This window comes from Rhododendron vialii, chromosome 6a (genome assembly GCF_030253575.1).
Source record: "Rhododendron vialii isolate Sample 1 chromosome 6a, ASM3025357v1".
NCBI lineage: Eukaryota > Viridiplantae > Streptophyta > Magnoliopsida > Ericales > Ericaceae > Rhododendron > Rhododendron vialii.
Window position 1 is genome coordinate 43,200,205 of NC_080562.1, and position 23,639 is coordinate 43,223,843.

The 23,639-nt window shown below is 38.7% G+C and overlaps 3 protein-coding genes across 3 annotated transcripts; 2 read left to right on the forward strand and 1 right to left on the reverse strand.

Moving 5' to 3' along the window:
• Positions 1-76: 76 nt before the first annotated feature.
• Positions 77-3,915, reverse strand: LOC131329761 (protein Iojap, chloroplastic). Its single transcript, XM_058363140.1, has 5 exons — positions 3,606-3,915; positions 2,590-2,716; positions 1,610-1,748; positions 1,417-1,505; positions 77-496 (listed from the first exon to the last, which is right to left on the reverse strand). Exons 1-5 carry the CDS (start codon positions 3,783-3,785, stop codon positions 375-377), a joined length of 657 nt encoding a protein of 218 aa, XP_058219123.1. The 5' UTR covers positions 3,786-3,915; the 3' UTR covers positions 77-374.
• A 3,455-nt stretch (positions 3,916-7,370) lies between these two features.
• LOC131329775 (large ribosomal subunit protein eL27x) lies at positions 7,371-8,138 on the forward strand. Its single transcript, XM_058363158.1, has one exon. It carries the CDS (start codon positions 7,484-7,486, stop codon positions 7,889-7,891), a length of 408 nt encoding a protein of 135 aa, XP_058219141.1. The 5' UTR covers positions 7,371-7,483; the 3' UTR covers positions 7,892-8,138.
• Positions 8,139-12,209: 4,071 nt separating this feature from the next.
• LOC131329733 (geranylgeranyl pyrophosphate synthase, chloroplastic-like) lies at positions 12,210-13,827 on the forward strand. The gene has a single exon (XM_058363084.1). The coding sequence runs from the start codon at positions 12,353-12,355 to the stop codon at positions 13,481-13,483; it is 1,131 nt and encodes a 376-aa protein (XP_058219067.1). The 5' UTR covers positions 12,210-12,352; the 3' UTR covers positions 13,484-13,827.
• The last annotated feature ends 9,812 nt before the right edge of the window (positions 13,828-23,639 follow it).

Here is a 23,639-nt window from a genome sequence, read left to right on the forward strand (position 1 = left end):
TACGAGTGAGTATATTTGAAAATGGAGGAGCTCTGTCCAGCCAATAAAAGACAATTTAGAATCATTGAAAGACAAATTAGAATCAATTAACGGCTCGAGCCTCTTCCTTTAACCAATGGTGTCTGTTGCAGCAACAAAATTACAAGTCATTTCGAGTCATTTGCTACAATAAGAAAAAGAAATACATTTTGGCTTGTACACTACCACTGTCCCTACTGCTCTATAACTGATGAACGGCACAGCAGCATCTTGAGCAAGCAAACTGAGAAAGGAGATTCCCAATCAACAACATTCAGATCTCTGCAACTGTTATGGCTATGCATATCAGTTAAACATGAAGCCTTTCAAACCTTCGACAAACTTGTGAATCCTTCTCAGCCGTGAAAAGGTTGTTGATTTTCAAAAGGCAGGTCAATGGGCGTTGCATTGGCATAAAATTCCTCCAAGTTATAGAAAGCCCGTTCTGGAGGAAGGAAAACGTGGACAACTACATCACCTGGAATCAAATCAAAGATCATCAACACCAACAACAAAATAAGTACGAAACTAAGAACTTCGTTAAATAAAGTAAAAGGTACAAGATAAACATAAGGGGCATAAAAAAGACAAATACCATTCACACATGCGATGCCATCGGCATCTGGAAGTGGCTACTGCATTGTTTTGCAAGAGCACATTCAGCTACTTAACCGACAGTACCTAACAAGGTTAGAAAACCATGCCCTACTGGATGTCACCATTTAATGTAAGTTCCATGCGCGGAAATAGGCTTATGCCCCACCCCCCAAGAAGTGGCAGCAAGTCAGCAACGCATAGAAGACACGAAATGCTAATGCTCAAACATTGATACATACATCCTAACTTATTTCCGCATCCATTCCTCCTCATATTGATGAGAATTCAAGATGAAATACACAGTTAATTAAGGATCAAAAGTCCACCAGAAATGTGAATGCCAAAACTTCCAGGAAAACAATACTCATTTCCAGATCTATGCGGCCAATTCTCTAGTTTTGGTAGCCCCCTTTATATGTCCAAGTTTGTGAGGTTAAAAATTTTCACCCTCTTTCCCTTTGATACCTTTCTTCAAAATCGTGGAATTACGGTTCTGACTTTAAAAAAAAAAAAACTCTTCAAATAAGACAAAGCACTCTTCAGTGAGTATAAAGTTTATCTTCATTGTTCATCATAGTTTACCTTACTTAATGCATTTTCTTTCACTCACTGAAAAACTTGGGTTTTCACCACAAAAAGAGGTGGAACCTGAGCATGGCTCCTACCTTGGTTCAAAGTCAATGGGGGGAATCAACCTGATGGTCGGTCAGAGTCAACTACAACTCTAGGACTTCTCTTCCAAATCCAAATCTAAAATCAATTTGATTAATTAATGTATTCCACAAACATAAAGATACATACCGAAGTCATACAAAGTCCAGGTGTTAGGTTTTGTGTCCCCAATAGCAACTCTTCCGTACTGTTCCTCGGCTAGGTCTTTTATCTTGGACCTACATTACAACATACAGTCAGTCTTGTTAAAAATAAGGACATATGAATAACCCTATGCATTCCATCATAAAAAAGATGAGAGATTTGGAATAGCAGCTTATACCCAATAGCATCAATCTGTGGGCGAGAAAATGCAGTAGCAATGATGAAAAAACGAGTCCAGTAAACTAGAGGCTTTACAAAGAGGACCTTAATATCTGCAGCCTTTACGTCACTTGCCACCTTAGCCGCTGCAACAGCAACTAGACATGTGCCACAAAACCATCAATTATGAGCGACATGGTCAATCATGCGGCTATTTCTTAAAGTACAAATTCACAAAGGTCTCAGAGTTCCTTAGAAAGGATAAACCTTTTCTAAAGGACACAATCATAATCACAGTACATGAGACTTGAGAGATACACTAAGTAAATACAAGAAGCAAAATAACACAAGGCTCACAAAGCAAACCAAAAGACACAAAACACAGAAACTGGAATCCTACAAAAGCAGACCAGAGTGATAAGATAAGAAGCTAATGAAATGTTATTATCTTCAAGTATCGGGCATGTTTTCTGGAACATTTGCAATTGACTCCACATGCCCAAGTAGATTCATCTTCTTCTCTTTCAACTCTCTGTGCTCACAAAATTGACTTGCATGCTTTTCATCAGGTTTTCAGCGGCCCATGATACTAGGGACTTGGCAAAGACAACTCTTAAAAATTGGGAAACGAGGAAGAATTCTAGCGAAGAATTACTTTTAGCATGCATCAAATGCTGTTCAAAAGTACTTTAGACTTGGACTGAAACACATAAAAGATGTAGTATCTATTGCTATACTATTGATAAAAAATAAATGCATATGAATAGTGGTAGTATTGAGAGCAATACCATCCCCTTTGTCGGAAAGAAAAGAAAATTATAAACACCTAAGACAAATAATATTGGAGACTACTCGACTAGTACTACAATTTCAAATGGGGAGAATAATGAGCAGATATCAGCAGAAACATAACACGAAGCAAAAAAAAAAAACGCTTGAGGAAAATCAACGGTTATCCATGTTCATGAAGATTGAGATAATCATGTGAGATGTGCATACAGGACAAGCTTGTAGCATCATCGTCAACCTCTGCGGTAGGAGACTGTTGGTCTTTTCTTTTGTATACCACCTTTCCATATTTTTTGAACAAGTCGTCATACATATCATCTGTATCCGCACCTGCATTCTGCAAATTATTGGCCTTTGTGTCAAAATCCATATGCCATAAACCAGTATCGCTACATTACATACGGAAATCTGAAGAGTAATTTCATAAACCAACCAATAATCAAACAACGAAGTGGTTTTATTCACAGGACAACAATATAATCATTATACACGGGAATGAAATATCGAAAGGGAGCATAATTCTGAACAACAACTGATAAACACAAATGCACACTTAGATTCTTCGAGCCTTCAGTCCACATGCGAATCATCAATTCCTCATCTAGTTGATGCTAGCATAAATTTCAGAGGCAAATAAGGTGTAGGTCTGCTGCAGTGCTACAACATTGCTAACTACCAAAAGACTTGGGACTGGATTCAGAAGCCGAGAAACTAGACTTATGTTTGTTAAGACAGAGTCTTACACCAGCAAGCACTCATATTCAACCACAAATCCCGAAAATAAAAGCACCCAATTTATTTCCATACCCAAATTCATATGCTTGGATGAATCTTTACAACACACTGATCTAAAACAGTAACCCAATGGAACCACCTAAATTCGACAGAAGAGCTACAAGTGGGTACAAAACTATATCATCACATTATAATACACTGGTTCTAAGCCGGAGCAAATGTTTCGTGTGGACTGGTCTGAAAGGAGTTGATAGCACCTGAGAATTTCGAACATGAGACATAAGAAGGGAGCAAATCCAGCAAACCCCTGTGTCCCAGACCCTGACCACCAGGCGAACCGTTCAACTCGGTAAGATTTATATTGAAATTCTAAATTATTTGGCATTATATGCATATTATCCACCAATGGTGGGCAATTAGCAAGACCCTCAAACTTAAACAGAAGTGGGCATGGCTTCAAGTTTGGGTGCAAATAGATGCAGGAATCATACCGAGCCAAGAGCCTTAGGAGAAGACACAGAGGAGCCTTTCAAAGGCCCTGAAAGATTTCTTCGTCTCAGGTAGGAATTGACTTCTCCACGACCCAGAAGCCGGATGTCGCCGGGAGTTCGGTTGCCGGCGAAAAAAACACCGGCAAGGGAGTGGGAAAGGAGAAATGAGCACGCTTCCATTGCCGTTTTTGGATACTAGTGATTATTGGAACGTTTGCTCAAAAAACAATATCCATCCAGGAACCAAGAGAGATTTTTGTGTTCACGGAGAGAAGACTGAAGAGGGATATACGTACGTACAGCGGCATCATCCACAGGGGCTTGAGATCGTGTGTCCTCATTTTTTCTGTTCCTTTTTTGCACCACCTTTGGATTATTGCCACGTGTGTCTCTAGATTCCCTACCCTTATACCTACTTCTTTCAGCTTTAATCAATGTACTGTATTTTTTATATTTTGCCTGTTTCTTCCGTAAACCGAATGTGATGTAAAAATTAGACTCTATGCTACTACAGTAATATTAAAAGAAAATAATCAAAATATACCATGAAAGTCCCTAAAATTTTGGCAACGGATCAAGAACTCCTATAAATATCGTCGGATTTGGAATGTAACTCGATATGGGCCCTTCTATGCGTAATTTAATAATTTTGTGACAGAGTTCTATGGTATCTATTTCTATTTTCTAAAGCCATCCATAGTGGTATAATCAAATGCCAATTATTTTTAAAGTTAACAATGTTGGTGCAAAAGATTACTCATAATAGTATAATCAAACTTAGCAACATCCTTAGAAATAATCAAATTTTGGGCTTTGGATAACCAAAATTAACAACCTTTTTCAATAATCAAAATTTATGGATCCTACACCACATAAGTTAATTAGTTCCAAAATTTGTATATATACGTGTTTCAACTAGTATTTTCTTCTTCCATTCTTCGCCCATTCTTTTTTTTTTTTGGTTAAAAAAATAAAATTGAAGAATAAAAATTTTATGTAGCCAAGCTTTTTCGCTACCCTATATCTTTTTCACTTCGCCAACAAACTATTTCTCTTTCTTTTCTTTCAAAAGTGAAACTCATATCTCTCGATCATCTACAATTCAATTCATCGTCGCCGGATTAAAGTATTTTACTCTTCTTTCCCGTTTCTACTACCCACCCCCGGAAAAAGAAAAAGGAAAAAATCATAATAGGAGGTAAGGAAGTCACCGGTTTTTTTTTCAAAATTAAGAGAGGGAATCGATATATTTTAACTCATAAAAAACGTAAATGAAGGGAAGTGAATGACGGGAAACAAGGGGGAGAGAGAATGAAATTGTAGTTGACCCCATATTTTGATTATGAACTTAAAGTGACCATAGTGAAGCTTAACATTGTTAAGTTTAGTAACCTCTTAAGTGAATAATCAAAAGCTGATGTGTCAACTTTTGGTTATCCTTTTTTGATTATATCACTGTGGATGGCCTAAGTAGAAATTTTTAAAAGCTTACATATTTCTTTATCACTAAATAATATATGCCATAAAGAAGGACATGAATAACAACCTTAATGAGAGTATCTCTTAGAATTGGATATTAACAAGTGGGCACTATTATTACATCTCGTTGAAAGTACTCTAAATAAGGCTATTAGCAAAACCATATACTTGAAACAATTTCAAAAAGAAGGAAGATCCATAAACATATCGTAATAGATAACGTTCTGAAAGCCGTTTTCTAAGTTTGTAAAGATTAAAGAGATTTGAGAAATTTATTAATTATTCGTTTTTCGTTCTAACATTAGATAGCGTCCAAGATATGCTAAAAACCTTTTGCCCAAACTTTCAACTAATTGAATTTCTTCGTTTGAAAATGAAAATCATTTATGAAAATAAAATGGCAATAACTTACTCCATCCGTCCCAAATTAAATGTTTTCTATAGTTTTTCGTGCATTTTCAAATTCTCCAAAAGTACACTTCTACGAATTATTTTTTATTTTCTTACACCAAATTAAAGTGCTCATTGCGTATTTTAATTTGGTATAAGAAAATTAAAAAAATAATATGTGAAAATATTTTTTTTTGAGTTTTGAAAATGTACAGAAAATCGTTAGGGATATTTAAATTGGGACGGGGCAAATTATTTTTTTGACCAGAATTAAACTTGATTTATACAGTATATAACAAACAAAAGGAAAATACAATACAATAAAAGCGGACGCTACCAGTTTGAAAGTACAAAAAAACAAAGACACCAAATAAAATAAAGGGAAAAAAAAATCGAAATGGTCCATGTAGTTAAATGTTTGTGTCAACTTGGTCCATCTAGTTGTAATTGGCTCAATTTATACTCTGTACTTTTCATTTTGTTCCAATTTGGTCTAATTACTAATTGCTGTTAGTCTTTTTAAATAAAGACAAAAATAAGCCAATAAAGACAAAATTAAGCCAATAAGCCAATTTTTTTGTATTTATTCAAAAAAAATTGAATTTCAATGGTAATTTTTTACTTTTTAGGTTCCTCTCGTCATGACGAAATAATAATTCTGAAAAAATTGACAAAAAAACTAACAAATGCGAAAAAAATTGAATAAGGACAAAAAAAATAAGCCACTTGGCTTATTTAGCCGAACAACCCCTGAGTTTATGTAATATTTTGACTTTTGGATCTATGTTATGTTGTGATTTTTGGACATAGTTCTATATGCATTTTCAGTACTATGTAGAAAAATAGGCATCTCAATATTTGTCCACAAGTTGAACAGGTAGGCAATACCAATGATTATGTTGCCTCATGAGCGATTATGAAAATGGTGAATTAGAGGGCAACTTTTTGTAGAAAACTATAACCAAATTTCTTCTCAGGTGCCTCCTTATCAATGAAGAACGGAAGAATGAGTTGTGTTTTGGTTTAGAGGTATATTAGGTAGGCTTGTGCAAAAAACTCGTCCACTCGCGACCCGACCCAACACGAAGGGTTCCGGGTGGGGTTGAACATGTGCTTCAGACAGGCACGAGTTCATTTTCTATTAAAAATCAAATTTTGGTTTGGGGTCCGAGTTGGTGTGTTTCTTACCTGACCCGGCTAATTCATAAAGATTAATTCAGTTTTTGGTCAGACCTGACCCGACGTAAAGAATCGAGCTCGCGGACGGTTCTTACCCCTTTTCTGTTCGATTTGTGCGCTTAAAACATTTGTTACCCGCCATGTCGGGTCGGGGGTCAAACCTGACCGCCCGACCCGTGTACACCCCTAATATTAGGGCAAGAGGGGAATGAGAGAATTACTGTTTTAACCCAAAAAAAGGGGCCATTTGATTTTGCTGTTAACAGAACTAACGACAGTTAGTAATTGGATCAAGTTGAAACATAATGAAAAGTACAGAGAGTAAATCGAGCCAATTACAATTACGGGGACCAAGTTAACACAAACACTTAACTATAGGGATCATTTTAGTTTTTTTCCCTAAAACAAAAGAAAAAAGAAAAATCGCTTAGAGCCAAGACGTTGGAGTTGGACCTATGACCACGTTCATGAAGGGGGTTGAACTCAGTTGAAGTGGCCAATTATGAAGTGGCCATATGGATACAAAGCAAACTCTCTCGAATAACCCACCGCACCAATTTGAACTTGTTCTTGCCGCAGTCTGAAGAGGGAAGACCGAAGCCGTTGCAAGGACGGAGTAATTTAAATCGACTATTCATTCCTTGAAAATCATTCACGAAAATAGAATGGCAATAACGTAAATAACTCTCACAACGCAGGTCAATTACCACTCACCAACCATATGTAAACGAACCCTCCTGAAACCCTAATTCACTTGCGAGCGCCGAGAGAGAGAGAGAGAGAGAGAGAGAGAGAGAGAGCGGCGTAACCAGAGAGCTCCAAAGGCGAAAATGGTGAAGTTCTTGAAGCCAAACAAGGCGGTCATCGTCCTCCAGGGTCGCTTCGCCGGCCGTAAGGCGGTCATCGTTCGATCCTTCGACGACGGCACCCGCGACCGTCCCTACGGCCACTGCCTCGTCGTCGGCGTCGCCAAGTACCCCAAGAAGGTCATCCGAAAGGACTCCGCAAAAAAGACGGCCAAGAAGTCACGCGTCAAGGCGTTTATCAAGCTGGTCAACTACAACCACATCATGCCCACTCGGTACACCCTGGACGTGGATCTCAAGGACGTCGTCACCGTGGATTCGCTTCAGTCGAGGGATAAGAAGGTGACCGCGGCCAAGGAGGCCAAGGCCCGGTTCGAGGAGCGGTTCAAGACTGGGAAGAACCGGTGGTTCTTTTCCAAGCTCCGATTCTGAAAAAGGTCGCGTTTATTCCGGCTCTATGTTATGTTTCTGATAATTGTAGTGACGGCAACTTTAATGTCGTTCTGGTTTAGGGTTTCTTTGTGATATTTTGGCGAATTTTGTCTTGGATTTTGAATTTAGTTTGTGATTCGAATGTTGAACTTGGTTATATTTTCATGGATCCGTTATGTTTCTCAGCTGCTTTTATGTTTATGCATATCCCAGTTTTATGCGGGGCCTTTGGATTGAGAGATTTGATGAGAGAAGAAACCTAAGGAAAGGGTTAGATTTTTTTGCCAATCACTCATGTGGATTGATTACTTATCACACCCTTTTTGACAATCCGAAGGGGCTGTAAGTTATGTTTGATTATGCTCTAGGTTTGTTGTTGATTCTTTGTTATTTGACATTTTTTTTTGGAGTGTTGATGTGGTAGCCATTTCTGAAAGTTAGGCATGTGGCTTTTGGGATGTGAGATTTGTTAGCATATATTGTAGTCTGGTGGTATGATGCGCATGTTTGGGGTATTTTGCTAATAGGGGCCCCCTTCCATCATATTGCTTCTATGAAACTCTGTTGAGAGGGAAAAGCGGATAAAGTAAGTGGTAAAGTGTTATCTTATTTGCATTAGTCGGATTGCAGATTGCTGTTTAAGCAAATGGTACATTGGCATGACTTATCGGAGCTCTTACTAGTGATAAAGTCAGTGGAATTGACTCATTGATTTTGATAAAGGAAAAATAGTGGTTCCTAGTATGTGAAATTGACTACTGACCACATGGACGGAGAAGAAGGGGGGTTGAGACTAACGGGCCCTAACATGACCTGTAATTTATGAGAAGTGGTTCCTATTAGTATTGAGGATGAAATATAGCTACTAGTAGTAGGCTACTTACCAGTGTTCTAAAACAAGAAATTAATCGGCAATTAATCGTTGGCGGAGCCTATCCGACTAGATCTAACAAACGATTAATTGCCGTTTAATCTGATAAATCGCTCGAAGGTGGCCGACCGCTTGACTAGCACCTAGCGATTTTTAGAACATTGCTACCTACTGGTCACAAGTTTGTGATTCCTAATAGTAAGGCTACTGGCTACATGGAAAGTTATTTCGTAAATCTTGGCAAATTATCGAGATCACTACTCATAAGATGTATGAGACTATGAGTAGTAGTAGGCTACTGGTCGCCAGTTTGTGATTCCTATTTGTGAGTCTGCTAGCTACACTCGAAAGTTGTTTTGGGAATCCAATCGAATTACATTGACAGACCCAAGGGCCTCGATTTGAAGAGGGATGTAATTTACATAAGTTGTATGTTACCTTGATTTTGTGATTCCTCGGTTACCATGAAATGTTGGATCCAGAACTGCACACTGCCTCCTAGAATTAGGATAAAATTTACGGGGTCGGTCCAAAAGATTACACGATGGCTTGACTGAAAAAAGACCGTATTTGCTTGGTTGGTTCTTTGAACAAAATTTCGAGAAGTCTATTGGCGAATGACCCCTAAAGAAGAGTAATTCTCCCAGAACTAGAACTAGCATGGAGGATAGATTGCACTAAAAGCAAATGTGATCATTGGGGCTGGATTAGCTCTGAACAGTTGTAGACACAAAACGGGGTTAGCAAGGAATTGGGAACTGTGTTTTGAGGAGTTTAAATAAATGTAAGCATAAAGAATGTGATAAGTATGATTGTTTATGGCTTTTGAAATGGCTACACTTGCAAATTCCCTGAAGCATCGACCTGTCATTACTCAAAAGCCTGATGGACAGTTGCTAATTGGTTTTTTGGTGAATGGAGGGTTGCTAATTGCTTCTATATGTATATGTAGTGACTAACCCCCCCCCCACCCCCCCCCCCCCCCCCTCCCTTTCAATAGACACATTCGGTGCCTGTTGTTGAGGAGGCGTTTGTTTAACCTATCTAAAGTCTGACATGTTTTATCTTTCTTTCTCCCTTCACATTTTTGTGTTCTTCCCTTCCCTCTTCCATCAGAAACGCAATGGAGTGATCTGGTATTGGATCTTAATGGTGATCTGGTATTGGATCTGAATGGCTGTGGTTGCTAGGGTTATCATTTTGTTGATGGAATGCTAATACGGTTTTTAATGTTGGAATCTGCAGTACATGCATACCGATCCTTCTTGGTAGTCTTGTATGAAATCTTTTTTTCGTTCCGACACAGGAAAAAAGCAACCGTGGAGGTGCAGGTAGGTATATTCTATTTGAGTGATGAAACAAAAGGGAAGTGATGAGTGATAACCTCGAAATATGTTGCCAATTGACTGAACCCAGCTGTTCACTTTACTTGCCCAGGAACTTCATAATTCGAACTGTGGAAGGAACACATGAGATTGGATAGAGAAGCGTGGAAGTAACTAATTGATCCTTTTTCGTGATTGTGCCCTTATTTTTTTCCCACACGGAATTAAAAAAGATGTTAAGGGGGGGCTTTCCCCCAATTCTCATAGCTGCTGCCTTGTTGCGTACTTGGTGAATCTGTGATTCTCGATAGCTGTTCGTTCTTGAACTAGGCTTTGAAGCGTGCAGTTGTTTGGTCTTAAGTTTCTTGGATAGTGATCCATGGGGAATTAGAGATTTCGTCCCTTCTGGGACATCTGATAATATTGGAACGATACAGAGAATTAGAGATTTCTATGGCGATGGAGAGAATTGATTCCGACATTGATCAACTATGGGGAGAAGATCAACTATGGGGAGAAAATAGATTCTGGACAGTGACGCAGAATTTACTCTTTGCTTTTATGTTTCCGTTCATATGGGCAAGACGTTATTACCTAGGGATGTCCTGTTTCATTTGGAATAAATCTGGGAATACTAGTACATAAGATATGTACGTGGAAAATCATGACCAAATGGCAAACAGAAATTTTCAAAAGCTAAATAGAGTGTCCAAAGTCACCAACAGGCAACAGTCTATCGCGTAATCTCTTCAGAAGCATGGACTGGGTTATTCATTTATTCAATTAGCTGATGTTGAGCATGTTTTTTCTCATCTTTCGAGAAACAAATGAGTCATTGGTTTACAGATCAATGTCAATTTCATACTTTAAGATGAGAAACAAATGAGTCATTAGTTTACAGATTAATGTCAATTTCATACTTTATGTTGCCATTCCATTCAGAATTGTTTGCGAAATTTCATATGTGGCAATCTTATCTGGATACTGATTTTACTGGAAGTACAGAATGTATCATACTTTAGGTGATGTCTGGTAGATAAACAGAACTTGATGTTTTACTGGAAGTCCAGAATGTATCATCAAAAATAGTAATCAAATACTATGTTTCAGCAAATCCAGGTTTGTTTCATTCAAGTAACGGATTCTAATTGAGACTGAGCATCTTCTGATCAATCCAAATATATCATCTGGTTTCATTAGTAACGAGATCTTGGAGTTTTACTCATTGATCAATTGGAGAAATTTTTCAGTGCCAGGATGGGTGCCACATCACCCGACTGACGTGGTGAAATATGAAGTCTTCCCCTTCTCCTCAATCGTACATGGCCCTCTAGGCCACACATTTTTGTTAATGAAAGCTAGGCCACATAAATATTGCTCAGGGTGAAGTTTGGTCTTGGAGTTGGAGGAAATGGGGCACACGGGGGACAGGTCACATGATGCTATTGGTTAAATCGAGTAAAGATTTTTTCATGACCGAATTGTCAAATGTTTTGTGTGAAAGGTTACCTACCTGCACAAAACCTTGATTATATCTCCAACTCATTTATTTTTGGAAGCGTTAATAAACAGCAAGAAAAGTATAACCGTGTCACGTCGCCCGGTTGACGTGGTGTTCGGATTGACACATTCGAGCCATCTAAAAGTGTATTAGATGATTCAAATTGAAATAATCTCTTCTCTCATTCCCACATTCTCTTTCTCCAAATCTAAGCTGTCTAAAACTAAAACGAACGATTCGAATGGACCGAACGAATACCATGTAGCACCTGCTTGGCACCGAAAAATTTCTCCAATCAATTGAAGAGAGATTTCATCAATTCGTCGGGACTCACGTCTCTGAGTGGGAACCACTTCATAAATACTACTATAGTAATTACTCGTTTGGAGTCCAATTTTCTACACTCTTACTAAATGGGGAGCTCAAGTCTTCTGTACCTAAATTCCTCCGTGCTTCTGTTCCTATTCATTTCCGACCGTTGGATTAAGTTAAAAAATTTATATCCCTAAAAATTTTGATCCTTTGGCCAAAAAGGGCCCAAAACCACACCGGAACAAGCAATTTCTGATAGTACTAGTAGTAGTATAAAAAATTACGGGAGTGAAAGGGCATCTACTTATTTGGGAAATTATTAGTATTATCAGGCATTTCATTTCTTGGTGGCGTGGAGAGTTCTCTCTGAGTAGACTGGATTTTCCTGCTGCTGGCTTTGATTTGATTCGCTCTCTGTACTTCCAATTAGGATATACTCCTCCTAGTAAACAATGAGTGTTGGGAATCTTAGCGCGATTTCATGTTGGGTTCAGACCCTTCCCATGGTTTCACTACCCAGTCCCAGTATGAGGAGGAGATCCGGATCCAATTTGCCACTTTCTCTCTCCTCTCACAATCCAAATCCAAAACCATCACGACCCATTTCTTGTTCTCCTTTATCCACCTCTGCAATTCTCACCAAACAACAAGAAGAAAACACTGTCAAAGACCCACAATTCAATTTCAAGGAGTACATGGTCCGAAAAGCCAATTCGGTGAACCAATCCCTGGACGCCGCCGTCCCGCTCAGAGACCCCATCAAGATCCACGAGTCCATGCGCTACTCCCTCCTCGCCGGCGGCAAGCGCGTCCGCCCCATCCTCTGCATCGCCGCCTGCGAGCTCGTCGGCGGCCTCGAGTCCACGGCGATGGCGGCGGCCTGCGCCGTGGAGATGATCCACACCATGTCCCTAATGCACGACGACCTGCCCTGCATGGACAACGACGACCTCCGCCGCGGCAAGCCCACCAACCACAAGGTCTTCGGCGAGGACGTCACCGTTTTGGCAGGCGACGCCCTCCTCGCCTTCGCCTTCGAGCGCATCGCCACGATAGCTGCTGCTGCTGGTGATGATGGTGTTTCCTCCAGCCAGATCGTCCGCGTTATCGGGGAGTTAGCCAAGACGATCGGAGCGGAGGGGTTAGTTGGAGGTCAAGTAGTGGATATTAGTTCCGAAGGAATGATATCTGAAAATGTGGGGTTAGAGCACTTGGAATTCATTCACCGCCACAAGACGGCGGCGTTGCTGGAGGGGGCGGTGGTGGCGGGGGCGATCCTGGGAGGCGGATCGGACGAGGAGGTGGAGAAGCTGAGGAAGTTCGCGACGTGTATCGGGCTGTTGTTTCAGGTAGTGGATGATATACTGGACGTGACGAAATCGTCGGATGAGTTGGGGAAAACGGCGGGGAAAGACTTGGTGGCGGATAAGGTCACGTATCCGAAGCTGATCGGGATTGAGAAATCCAGAGATTTTGCGGAGGAATTGAATAGGGAGGCCAAGGATCAGCTTTCTGGGTTTGATGAACACAAGGCGGCTCCCTTGATTGCTCTCGCGAACTACATTGCATATAGGGGAAATTAGTCCCCAAATCAATCAACGATAGTACTGTACTATCCTCTTCTGTTCTGTTAGTCTATTTAGTTTAGCGGAAACGCGTAAGTTAGCTTCAGCGAAAGCGTATGGGTCACAGCTGCTTTATTAGTATCTCAGTGCTTCGATTGTCAGTTTTTCAATTCATGGATAGATAGATAGATAGATGTGATATGAAGTCGATTCATTTTCATATTGAATGAATCAGGTAACATTGGGTGGTGGTGGCGGTGGTGGATTCCTTTTTTTAGGCGCGTTGGATTGAGAATGTATTATTGTTGGAACCATGAATTTGCTTCTTAATTTGTTGGAGTAGTAACAATTTGATTTGAAAAGCTTTCTTCCAATTGGAGTTGTGTTGTTGATTGCTTTCTAGTGGTAGTTACCAACCACGCCACGAATCCGGATCATACCCACCCCACAGATACTTTCTCCACAATCTTGCAAGTGTCATCGAAAACAAAGTACTCCTACTGTAGTGGTTAGGAATGGAACGGTGCAAAAGGACTTTAAAAAAAAAAATGAAATGCAAAGCACTGATTGTTGAATAATAGTAAATTTTTAAAACTCGTTAAGTTTTAATCAATGACGTATTTTTGTGTTTTAGGCGTTTGGCATTGTAGGTATCTCACTCGTATATTTAAAGTTTCACTAGCCATTATCTATCTTTTCGAAGAATTCCAGAGGGAGCTGCCCTCCCTCGTGAGGTAGGCGAAACATTCTTTTCTATGGGTACATTTTGTTTTTCAGGTAGTAGTTCTCAAGCTCTCCTCGTGAGGTAGGTGAAATTTTAGTAATTAAACGGCATTTTTGGAAAGGTAAACTCTTCTATGTACAACAATTGATCAACAACAATGCAATACACACACACACAACAATCCAAAGATAACACCAAATACAATTTTTCACATACATGTGGGATCCACACGAACTGAAAAACATGTGAATCCCATATATATGTAAGAAGTTATATTTGGTGTTGTGTTTGAATTATTGTGTGAGTATCATTTTGATTAACCATTTACTTATCCTTTTAGGTTTTCTAAATTGGACAAAACAAATTATACGAGGGGGTAAATTCTCTCAAGTGTTGGGCGCCTCAATTAAATCAGGACACGGGACTCTACCGTCCCCATGATGCAGCAGGCGCTGCCCACCCTATTTATTGCTGCCGTTTTGCCTCATTAAAAGGGAGTCCGCGCATGCATGTTAAATATATTAAGAATAATTAGCTACTTCATTTGAATCATTCAGGTCCTTGTTTTGAGCTCTTCTTTTGTTTGCTAAATTCGATAACTGATTACTGATTTATTATTTTTGGCCTATTTTGGCTTCTATAAAAATTATTCAAGTCGGTCATTATTCTTAAAATATTTTTTGTGGGTTCCTAAAAAATATTAGCTCAACCTAATATCGGTCGGACGTTAGGAATTGTGAGTGAAAAAACCACTTAACTTCGGACTAATGATTTATTGATTTTTTGTGGAGCTCATTTTGGGTCTCACAAAGATGATTCAAACTGTTCATTAATCTTGAAATATATTTTATGGGTTATTTGAAAAAAGTTAGTTAAATCCAATATCGGTAAGGCGTTACTAATTGTGAAACAAGTTTTATTTGCTATGTTTAATGCTTTGTTGCTCCAAATGGACCTTAACAAACAAAAGGAGAGCACATGCGGGGACCCCCTTAATGAGGCAAAACGGCAGCGTTAAATGGGAGTGGGCAGCGCCTTCTGCTTCAGCGTGCCGAGACGTCGTTGCAAATTGTATCGAAGTATAACTCTACAAGCTCTAATTGAAGCACTTAAATAAGTCTCCTCGTGGAACACGTTTTCAATATAGTACAGTATATACAATTCCATGAAAGACATGTTTTCTGGTGTAATTTCTTTTTCACATTTCTCACAAGGAAATGTGCAACCTCAAGGAAAACGGCTTGCCTGCTGTTTGGATATTGGAATGCACGTCGTACAGTCCGGCCGACTCCGATCATGTAAAAGATCAGGGAAAGTCTTCAATACACGCATATATATACACACTGCGTTATAATTTCAAGAGCAAATAAAATGTGCTCCGATAAGATTTTCATTCACCCAACGAAGGTTGTCTCCACTGGCCAGGGGGTTGCTCCCACCCTGGAGGTGTGAGTTGGATTCTTGGAGGTAGGCCAATCATTTGGGAGGTAAAGTCATGTGGGTAGCCTCATGGGTGAGTCTAGTGGTCCCTCTCTTTAGTTGTTTCTAATTGCTTTCCGTGAGTGTTGGTTTTCTATGGCCGGTCACAAGTGAAATAGTGTCATCTCATTTGAGAACGGGGATACCTTCTATGTTGTAAAAGAAAAAGAAAAAGATATAATTTTTATTCAGTGTATGTGATTGTAGTACTTTTTTTTTTTTTGATCCGCTAGTTGTAGTACTTCATAAGCTCTACATTGAGAATGGATGTGACCATTGAAATGGACGTGAAACGAGGTCAGCGTTAGCCGAACTGCACGCCATGCAGTCTACTCCCAAACCTTAACTAAGTAGTATGGAAAAATATTAGTCTCAGTACGACTAGTCATCTTTATGGAATTTCACCATAACTATCACTTGACCAAAGTTAAGGTTTCAATGCTTTCTACGGAGGGAAAAAAAAAAACGTGTCTGGCCACCCACAAGTGACTATGGATCGAATTACTCGTATCATTGTATCAACCGGCCACTTGATAATTGCATGGATTTAACATCAAGGATAATCGATGGATCCCTCCTCTGTCGCGAAGTTTGATATTGATGGAGCTTATAAATCCTTCCGCAACTTAACTGTCTTTGACGTTATCACGAGATAGTGGTGGAGCAGCTCATTTCTAGTATATGGGTAAAACGATTGCAACTTCAGCCATTACCATTGAGGCATGGGCTCTGATCAGATAGTCGGACTGTTTGGAACTTATCAACTGCTTCAAGGATCCCAAGTCTTCTGGTCCTTGGGAGATTAGAGCACTAGTGGATGACATCAAAGATTGGGCTAGCTCTAGAAATTGGTCCTTTGTTTGGTGTTGTAGAAAGAAAAACAAAGTTGCGCACTGGCTTGTTGCAAATTGCCTTAGTAAAAATTGTATTTTCTCTTTGGGTTGTATTCCGCCCAATTTGCAATTTTTACTAGATTCTCATGTACCGCGCTGACTTTGTGTTATATGAAAATGACCTTTTCTTTCCAAAAAAAAAAAGAAAAAAAAAGGGAAAATAACGGCTAAGGACGTGTTTTGATAATTAATACTCGTCAAGGACATTTTCAGTATTAACAAATGTTCTTAGCTTGTTCTTGATTGGTATTAATTATCAAAACATGTTCTGGGCCGTCATTTTCCAAAAAAAAAAACGGATGAATGAATGCTCAGCATTTCAAAGCCCAAATTGTTAAGTTGGGTGAAGCCCAATCTCATAGCAAGACTTCTCTTTGGATCATGCTGGGCTTGGAATAGCCCATTATTGCTCTTGGGTTAATGATTGGTTTAACGGGAAATTCCGGGCTGGTCCCATATTTTACGGGGGTTCCATGCAAACCTTTTTTTAAAGTGTTATCCCATCTAGACTCTTTGTAAAGATATTTTTACTATTTTTCCCTTATCACTTTTCATATCCCAAGAATTTATACCTTCGAGAATTCACACCTTTGAGAATTCATACTCTTTTGTAGAATTCACACCTTTGCACCCAATAAATCACACCTTCGAGAATTCACCTCTTTGTAGAATTCACACTCCTAAAATTCAAATCTTTTTTGCAGAATTCACTCCCCATCAGCACTATTCATACCCCCAGAATTCACATTCCTTTCAAAAATTCACACCCCTTTTTCGGAATTCACCCCCTAAATGCAGAATTCGCACCACATCTGCAGAATTCACACCCACCTAATAACACAATTCACACCCCATCTGTAGAATTCACATATCTAAATTAAGAATTCACAATTCAAAAAAGACACAATTCACACCTAAATGAAGAGTTCACACTGAAATGAAGAATTTGCACATTTGAAAAAGACAAAATTCACATCTAGAAATGAATTGACACCTATTCTAGCAGCTTACAAAATTTGGAAAACTTCCATTACGTCATTACACCCCCACTTTTTCTTTGAAAATCCAACCATCTCTCTCTCAATCTAATACAGAATCGAAACCCATAGACAAAAGATACCTACGAATGAACCAAAATCATCTCTCCTCTTCCGCATATACAACCACCCCGCCATAACACTTGCCCCAAACAAAAGTCCCAACGCTTGCGGGACTACTATGGATCTAAATCTCTATGAGGTGGTCTTTGAATCTAATTGTTTAGGACTCATTAACTGCTTCAAAGAGTCCAATTCTACTATTCTATGGGAAATCCGAGCTGTGATAGAAGATATTAAAGCTGGGCATCTGGTAAGAAATGGTCATTTGTTTTGGTGCTCAAGGGAAATGAACAAAGTGGCACACTGGTTGGCCACGAATTGTCTAAATAGGAATTTTATTTTTTCATCAGGTTGAATTCCGCCTGAGCTTCAATGTCTTCTTTAACTATGATGTAATCCGTTGATCTTGTTCTATATATCAATGACCTTTGCAAAAAACAAAAAACAAAAGTCCCAACAACAACAACCACATCCACGGTGTAAGGTCTTCCAAAAAAAGGAATCACAACACATCTGGAATTTAGTCTGCTCCCGTGGTGATTTACTATTGGATGGTGGTGATAATGTAATGTTGATGAAATTAGAAACGATGAGAAAATAAAACTATACATATAAGAGTAATATATGCTACTAATTTAAGGTTAATACAAGAGTAAGAATGACATATACATTGCAATCACAAGCAAACTTATACAGAGTATTTCACATTGAATATATGAAAAAAATTACTAATATAAATGCGTATTATATCCAAAAATAGGGGTGGACCGTAATCACAATTGGCCAAAGCCTACGTCGGCCCTAGCAATTCATGCGCATTTCTCCACGTGGGCACTACCGTACTCCAGAAAACAAGAATATCAACTAGTATGTCACATAAAAAGCATCAAATTTAAGGAGGTGCATGATTTTTTTTTTCTTTTCCAATAATATATTGCAGCCCTCCCCTGCAAAAAAAAAAGAGAAGAAGGTTTGAGTCACGAGACCATTTCTACATCTTTTATGTTTTGTCCTTCTTTTAGTATTTGCTATGCTATATGATAGTAGAATAATTTGATCTTGCTTCTATGCTATGTCCTATGGACGGGAGTAATACGAGTAAATTACTAGTAGATGCAGTCTTGGCGTCCATTGAACGGATCGAATCAGAAAAAGTGGGTCTACGAGCGAGCCCAAAGGCAACAACCACTTTAATTACTACACAACGCAGATGGGGAGGGAGGGAAGGGGGCCCAATCAAAAAAGTCCTTGAAATGCAGCAGCAGCTACCTACAAGCTAAGCTAAAGCTACCTTCCCGGCAATATCTTGGAAACTTAACGGTCTAGTTTTGGCAGTGATGGCCGGCCATAATAGTATAAAATACTCCAACTCTAATAATAAATACTGTACTCCATAGAGTTGATCACTTTTTAGGTTGTCCTTGTGTCGTGGGCACAAGGTGAGGTATGTGTCCATTACAAGAAATAATGATAGCTACCCCCCAACCCCAAGACTTTGTCGCACCCACTTCTAGGATGAAGGAAGGATGAGGGCAAAAATTAAAGTGCTCTTTCCTTTTAAGCCTTTTCTGTTGGGGCTCCCCTTCTTCTAATTAACCAACCTCCCATCTTAATTCTTTCTTTTCTTTTGTTTAGTTTTTTTCCCCGACGGTCAGGGCGTTTGGGCCATCCTAAGCGCATCTCGAATAATATCTTATTCGGACCGGACAAAAAGAGTCTCATCCACGCCAGGATTAGAAGATTCACAAAAAATTACTTATTTTTACGGCATGATCTCATAAATCGAACTCTGGTCAATTGTGGCCCCCTGGTCTCTCTTATATTCCATCACTTCTGCAAACATGTAACATGTATAGCTGAACCAATCTTTGATTTTGTCAGGCTTACTCTTCTCTCTGTTCTTGCCGTGTTTGAGGGAAGAGACAAATCTCTCCGGATGGGATTCATTTAAAAATGGGTGCAGAGCAGAGATCACATGCAAATTAAATACTACAACCTTATGGATACGTTTAATATTAAATGAAGAATAGAGAAATATTGAAAAGAGATACCCCCAACAAGTCAAGGCCAGGGTGCATGATTTAATAGCCATCAAAAGAGGATGAAGAACAAAAACACATGATCCCTTACGTACGTACGCGTAGTAACACACGCATTGGCAGTAATACTTAATTATCTGTTCTAATAATTAATTACTATTATTCAATGTCAAGTGATTAAATTATGGCAAAATGCATGCATTCAACAATCTTTGAAGCCCTCCACAAACAAATTAGGTATATCTTTCTTTGGTGATGTAACCATAAAATGAACCAAATGCAATGTGTGTTGCGACCCATTTCGATCACTTACTTTTTTCTCTCTTTTTTTAACTTTACTTTTTCGTTCTTTTGATTTTTCGGCACGTACTGGGTGGTTAAAACCAAATGCCGTGGCGTATGGGTGGGTTGATGGGATCAATAATGGAGTTTTACAAAGATCTCTCATTGGAGAATCCACCCATCTACCTTTCATCTGTTTTTTACTCATGCCCAAAGGAATCTCTCTCTCTCTCTCTCTCTCTCTCTCTCTCTCTCTCTCTCTCCTCCCAATGGACTGAGCATAATGTAACAAACAAATCATGCAACTTGAAATCAGAGACATGTAGCAGAAAGAAGACCAGTCTAATTTTTTGCTTTCTATATCGTACGAAAATCAGCACTACTACTACTAACCAACAAGCAGTACTACACTATCCCCCTTTATTATGAGTGGTCGTACAAAGCAAAAACCAAACTAAACAACAAGATCGAGGTCCCGGGGATAATGCGGAGTCAGTTTGGCTGGCATTTTAATGCCTTGTGACTTGTCACACCGGGCATGCATGCCTAATTACTAATGCATTTGTTTTGATGCTGTGTCTTGCTTTTACCCTCATGTTAGGATCATGCGCTCTCGCCTTCGATTCTCGTATCGCTATTGCCCCTTGGATTTTCGTGTCGCCGATTTTAGTAGTTTGTGATGCGTTTCAAAGACATTTTCACGTTCCCGCTCGTGCATACGAGTTATGTATCTTCAAATCTTAGGTTGGTCCTCCATTTTTCTCTAGAAAGCATGAGAACATCATCTTATATTTATTGGTGGGTTCGTGGGGATTACAGGGGTTGAACCTAAGATTATGTCAACTTCGAACAAGCACCCATCCAATTGGTCTAGCACGCAAGTTCCAATCCTTCAAATGATTTTGCTTTGTTAATATGATCTCATTGTGGAATGTATATATCCGGAATTTGAGATGTCTTGACACTTGACTCATCTTTTTTATGCATGTTTGTAACTTATCTAGTATGGTATAGTAATAAATATAAACTAAAATTGGGGAAAGTAATAGAGAAACATATAACAAGTGAAAGACAAACAAAGCTTACTTCTGATGCCACACACAGTGAATTATTTTGATTTCTTTCTTTGTGATGGACCAGAAGAAGAACGAGATAATTGGACCCAACTATTAAAAAGAACAAAGAAAAAGAAAAACAAAGTCGTTAAAAATTGGTCTACAACTTAAGAACTCTAGACACGTTATTTTTGCCAAATAAATTTTAGTTAATGTATTTGAAAAGAACGACAAGTCTCTCGAAATTCATATTTTTGTTAGCTTTAACCAGTTGAGACAAATAGAGAATTAACCGAGGAATCCATAAACTTGGCAAGGCAATGTGAAACTCATCATCCAACCCCACCTGGGGACGGTACATAGAACCAAGTAAATAAATAACAATAACCTAGACAAGTGGGAGGTTATGATTTTAAGAAGTTACAATAAAAACTGTCAGCAGCATTACTCTATTAGTATATTAAGTTGTCCTAAACAAAGGTTACTCGTAATGCTAACTTATTATGCATTCTTAAATGGGAAGAAGAAGAAGTACAAGTAGGATCAAGCTAGCCTAGCTAGTAGGCGATATTAATTAGTGCTAATTAAGTAAAGAGTAGTTGTTGGTCACTTTTAATTACTTCCCTATTAGTATTTTTGTTGTGCTAGCTTGTCCCCACAAAAGGAGCTCTTTTGTGAAGCGGTGCATTAGTTAAACAGATTTATGTGAAGATTAAGTAAATTAATAATATGGAGTTAATGACGTAATTAATTAATAACGCAAAGAGGAGGATTGCCTTGAAAGCATCACTTCCAATCCAACCCATGATTAATTATTGTAGCTGATGTTAAATATGGTAGGAGTAGTATTTTGGTTCATCTTCTTGTCCTTTTTAAAATAATCTTCATCTATTTCTATTACGATACTACATGAATAAGACTTCCTTTTATTTTTTGTGCAATGGAAATAATAAGACTTCATTTGGCCTATTGTTATTTTCTCTTGTACTAGTTTTTATCCTTGTTGTTTCTATTGTGTCTGAGCTTTTTATTAGTTACAGACGAAAAAAATTTGAAATATTACGTTGAATGATTCCTTTATATGACAATAAACTCCCTCTCCAAATAAAATACAAAGCAAAAGTCATTAGTACAATTTCACAAAAACTATACATATCTTCAATTTTGATTTATCCTTGTGTTCGTCAATGGTGCCTTTTAATATCTTAAGCCCCCCATAATTCATCGTTGCGTGAATTAAAGCGCAAGCATGAAACATCTTTGAAACACATTTTAACTTAGTACTAAAATTTGCAAGAATACTGGCATGAGATATGATTGAAGAACGAGACATAAGATATTTTAAGGATTATGTGACTAATCTTTTATATCCATCACTAGAGTATCAAATTGTTTTAGAATTTGTTCGGCATGAATCTTGAGAATTACTACTAGTACTAGTACCATCTATTTTGGGGACCCGGGGACCCTCCCAAACGCATCCAGACCGTCCATCTCAGCAATTAACGGCCCGGATTAGAAACTTAAACTCTTCTAAGAGAGAGTTCGTTTCTTAATCCGGACCGTTGAAAACGCTTTTGGACGGTCCAGATAGGCTAGACAAGGTGCTTGGCTCCCAATCCCAAATTTGGTTCGGAAGGAAAGGGTAAGGCTTTATTTGTTTGGCATTTTAGTTTAGTTTAGTTTTAGTGATAGGTGGAGAAAGAAATAGGGTAATGATTGGAGAATGATAATGAGTAGAGAGAGATAGAGAAGGATGACAAAGTACTCCCTCTGTCCCAATTTAATTGTCACAGTTCTATTCTAACTGAATAAAAAAATTAGTTATATTTTTAAATTGGTAATGAATTTTATATCCAATATGGATCTTGTTTGATAGATCTCGATTTGTTCTATAATACAATATTTTTAAAATCACCTAAAACATTATAAACTACAAGATATAATCAATTGAAAAGTGACACGAATTTTCAAAAGTGACAATTAAATTGGGACGGGAGAAAATAATTAAAAAAATAAAATAATGATTGAAAAAAAATAAGATAATAATTAAAAAACAAAACTAAAATGTCAAACAAATCCAACCTAAACTTCTGAATTTGTGTTTCCAAATTTTCTTTGTTAAGCCGACAAAAAATTGGAGAAATTGATTGCACAGAAAAAGGGGGTTCACAATGAAATGAAGGAATCAATGCCGACAAAAAATGTAGAAGCTGCGAAAGAAACAGAGCTAGCAGAAGTGATGGCATGGCAAGGGAGATCATGCAAGAGGACAGTTTGACAACCGTGCCCTGCCCTGCCCATCAAACCGGCCATCACGCCATCGCACCCCACCTTCAATTTCTTGAACTAGGACCCACAAGCCCTATGCAGTAGGAGAGTATTCCCCACCAGTACAACACCATGCCCCACACGCGTGGCTCCGGACCCACACGTGTTACGGTGTGTGGTCCCAACCTCCGCACCAGAAAACGAAGAAAAAGTGCATTGAATGTGAAAAAGACCAAAAGAGTAAAAAAATTAATAGTAAAATCATAGAAAGAAGAGATAGAAGGTGGCTATATTATGTGTACGGACATGGCAGGTGCCAGTCGGGCATGTG